Here is a 2,187-nt window from a genome sequence, read left to right on the forward strand (position 1 = left end):
TGCTTGAGTTCCAGTCCTGCATCCTTTGGTGATCAACAGCAGTATGGAAATGTAAGCCAAATAAACCCTTTCCTCCCCAACTTGCTTCTTGGTCATGACGTTTGTGCAGGAATAGAAACCCTGACTAAGACACATATATATGTTTATAAGTATAGCCTGCTGAGTTAGTGTTGCTCATAAGTGTTTATGAATGAATCTTTGGATTAACTAACTTATCAGTATTCATCCTTGGAGAAGACTGAATCTCTCCCTGGATCCACTCTTTTCTTCTAAGGATGAAGCTTTGTGAGAATTCTTCCACAGACATTAGCATGACAACTGGCAGTATCACCTTTTGGGTTTGGTTTACGTTACTTTATTGATGACATTTGATGGATAGAGCTCAGTGGTAGAAGACCAAGGCCATGGACTTAATTCTCGGCACTGCAAAGTACTTTTTTTTATTAAAAGTCTTCAGGGTTATTTGATGGAAATTATGAACTTAAATAATTCTAGAATAAAATTCTAGAGTAGAATGATCTAGAACAGGAGTTTCAAAAACTGCTGATTCTTTGGCTCACTTTTCTTTCTTAGAGATTAATTTTCAAAACATGATGCATTACTTGGAGCAGGATTAGGGCTTTACATGTGCTAAGCAAGTGCTTTCTCATTTTAAGCAGCAGAATTCTGAATTCAGAACCAAACTACAGGCAGAGACCTTGAGACCTTGAGACCTTGAGACTTCCAGGGTGAAACACATGAAGATGGCAGTAAGAGAGGATGTTCACTGATAGTCTGTACACAAATAAAGGAGAATATCTCCAGATGTAATATCCCTTCCAAACTGAAATCCAGAAGATAGCGGTTGTATGCAGTTTTAAAATACATACTACCGCCTTTTTCCAGGACCTGCTGCACTATCAACCCACTCCCAGCTCTGTTTTCTTCCACAAGCTTAGCTGGATGGAAGCCACCAGCACTGACCTGGCTTGCCCATGAGCTGCTGCTCTCTGGCCCCTCCCAGATCCCTTTTGTCCCTACATGATTGCAGCAGTGATTCCAGTGATTCTCATTCCAAAACCTAGCTGAAAAAAGCCCCTCTCTCGCTTTCTCTGCATGCCAGTTTTCTCCTTGGTACCGTTACTCCAGCAATTGGCCCTCTGCCTTCTTTATTGACAAGTCAAGAACCAATAGGAACTAGACCTTAGTATCAGCACCTCCCCTTACAGTCATCAGTCACACAATGGAATGTTCTAGGGTATGAGTATCTGTTTGACCTGACTCTTTTGTCTTCTTTTCTGTTCTGTAGCACTGTGAACTCCACCCATCTAAGAGTATCATTGCCTATAAGGTATAAATATCATGTGTGTGTCAGTCACAGCTCACAGTCTCAGATGAGCATTCTTCCACAACTCCACCACTGACAACCACACAGCCTATCCAGAAACATGAAGATCAGAAACACTTGTAAGTATTCTGTACCCCAAGGAGACATGTGTGTTTAGCATCCCTCATTTATCCCTGAATTCTGTCTGTCTGTCTGTCTGTCTGTCTGTCTGTATGTATGTATGTATGTATGTATGTATGTATGTATGTATGAATGTCTAGCTAGCTAGCTATCTCTATCTAGCTTTCTTTCTTTCTTTCTTTCTTCCTTTCTTTTTGTTTATTTCTTTTTACTATATATTTATTTGGGGCAGAGTCTCATCTTGTAGCCCCGAGTGTCCTAGAAATTTCTATTTAGACCACCTTGGCTTCAAATTCACAGAGATACTCTTAATTCAGCCCCAGAGTTCTGGGATTAAAAGTAAAAGCCATCATTATTCTTCAGATAGCTGTCTATTAATTATCAAAACAGTGCCTGGGGTGGGGCAGCATAGCAAGAAGAAGTATGCCATCCCTACCCTTGGGTGGCACCAGGTAGCCCCAGCAGCATGTCCCAGATGTGCATGTCAGCACTGTGGCCTGCAGTTCTGAGATTCCCAGAATCAGAAGATCATGAGGTTCACAGTTCTAGGCATAAAGCTTGACTGCTCACCTTCATCACTGAGAGGTCTGTGTACAAGTAAGGGCCCTACTATATAGCAAGGGCTTGAGGAGGAGGTATCGTGGATAGAGTCTTGCTGTGTTTGCACCCTAAAATTTCACTTACAGGTAAACATGTGCTGGTCCATCTCATCTCTTCCTCTCCTCTCCTCTCCTCTCCTC

The 2,187-nt window shown here is 41.9% G+C and overlaps 1 protein-coding gene across 1 annotated transcript in view; it reads left to right on the forward strand.

Annotated features, from left to right (window-relative positions):
* Positions 1-1,394: 1,394 nt before the first annotated feature.
* Positions 1,395-2,187, forward strand: part of Igfl3 (IGF like family member 3) — a 5,835-nt gene continuing 5,042 nt past the window's right edge. Inside the window, exon 1 of the mRNA XM_021219743.1 lies at positions 1,395-1,446. Coding sequence (XP_021075402.1) covers positions 1,428-1,446 — 19 coding nt within the window. The 5' untranslated portion in view covers positions 1,395-1,427. The remainder of the gene's footprint in view (positions 1,447-2,187) is intronic.

Source organism: Mus pahari, chromosome 19, assembly GCF_900095145.1.
Source record: "Mus pahari chromosome 19, PAHARI_EIJ_v1.1, whole genome shotgun sequence".
NCBI lineage: Eukaryota > Metazoa > Chordata > Mammalia > Rodentia > Muridae > Mus > Mus pahari.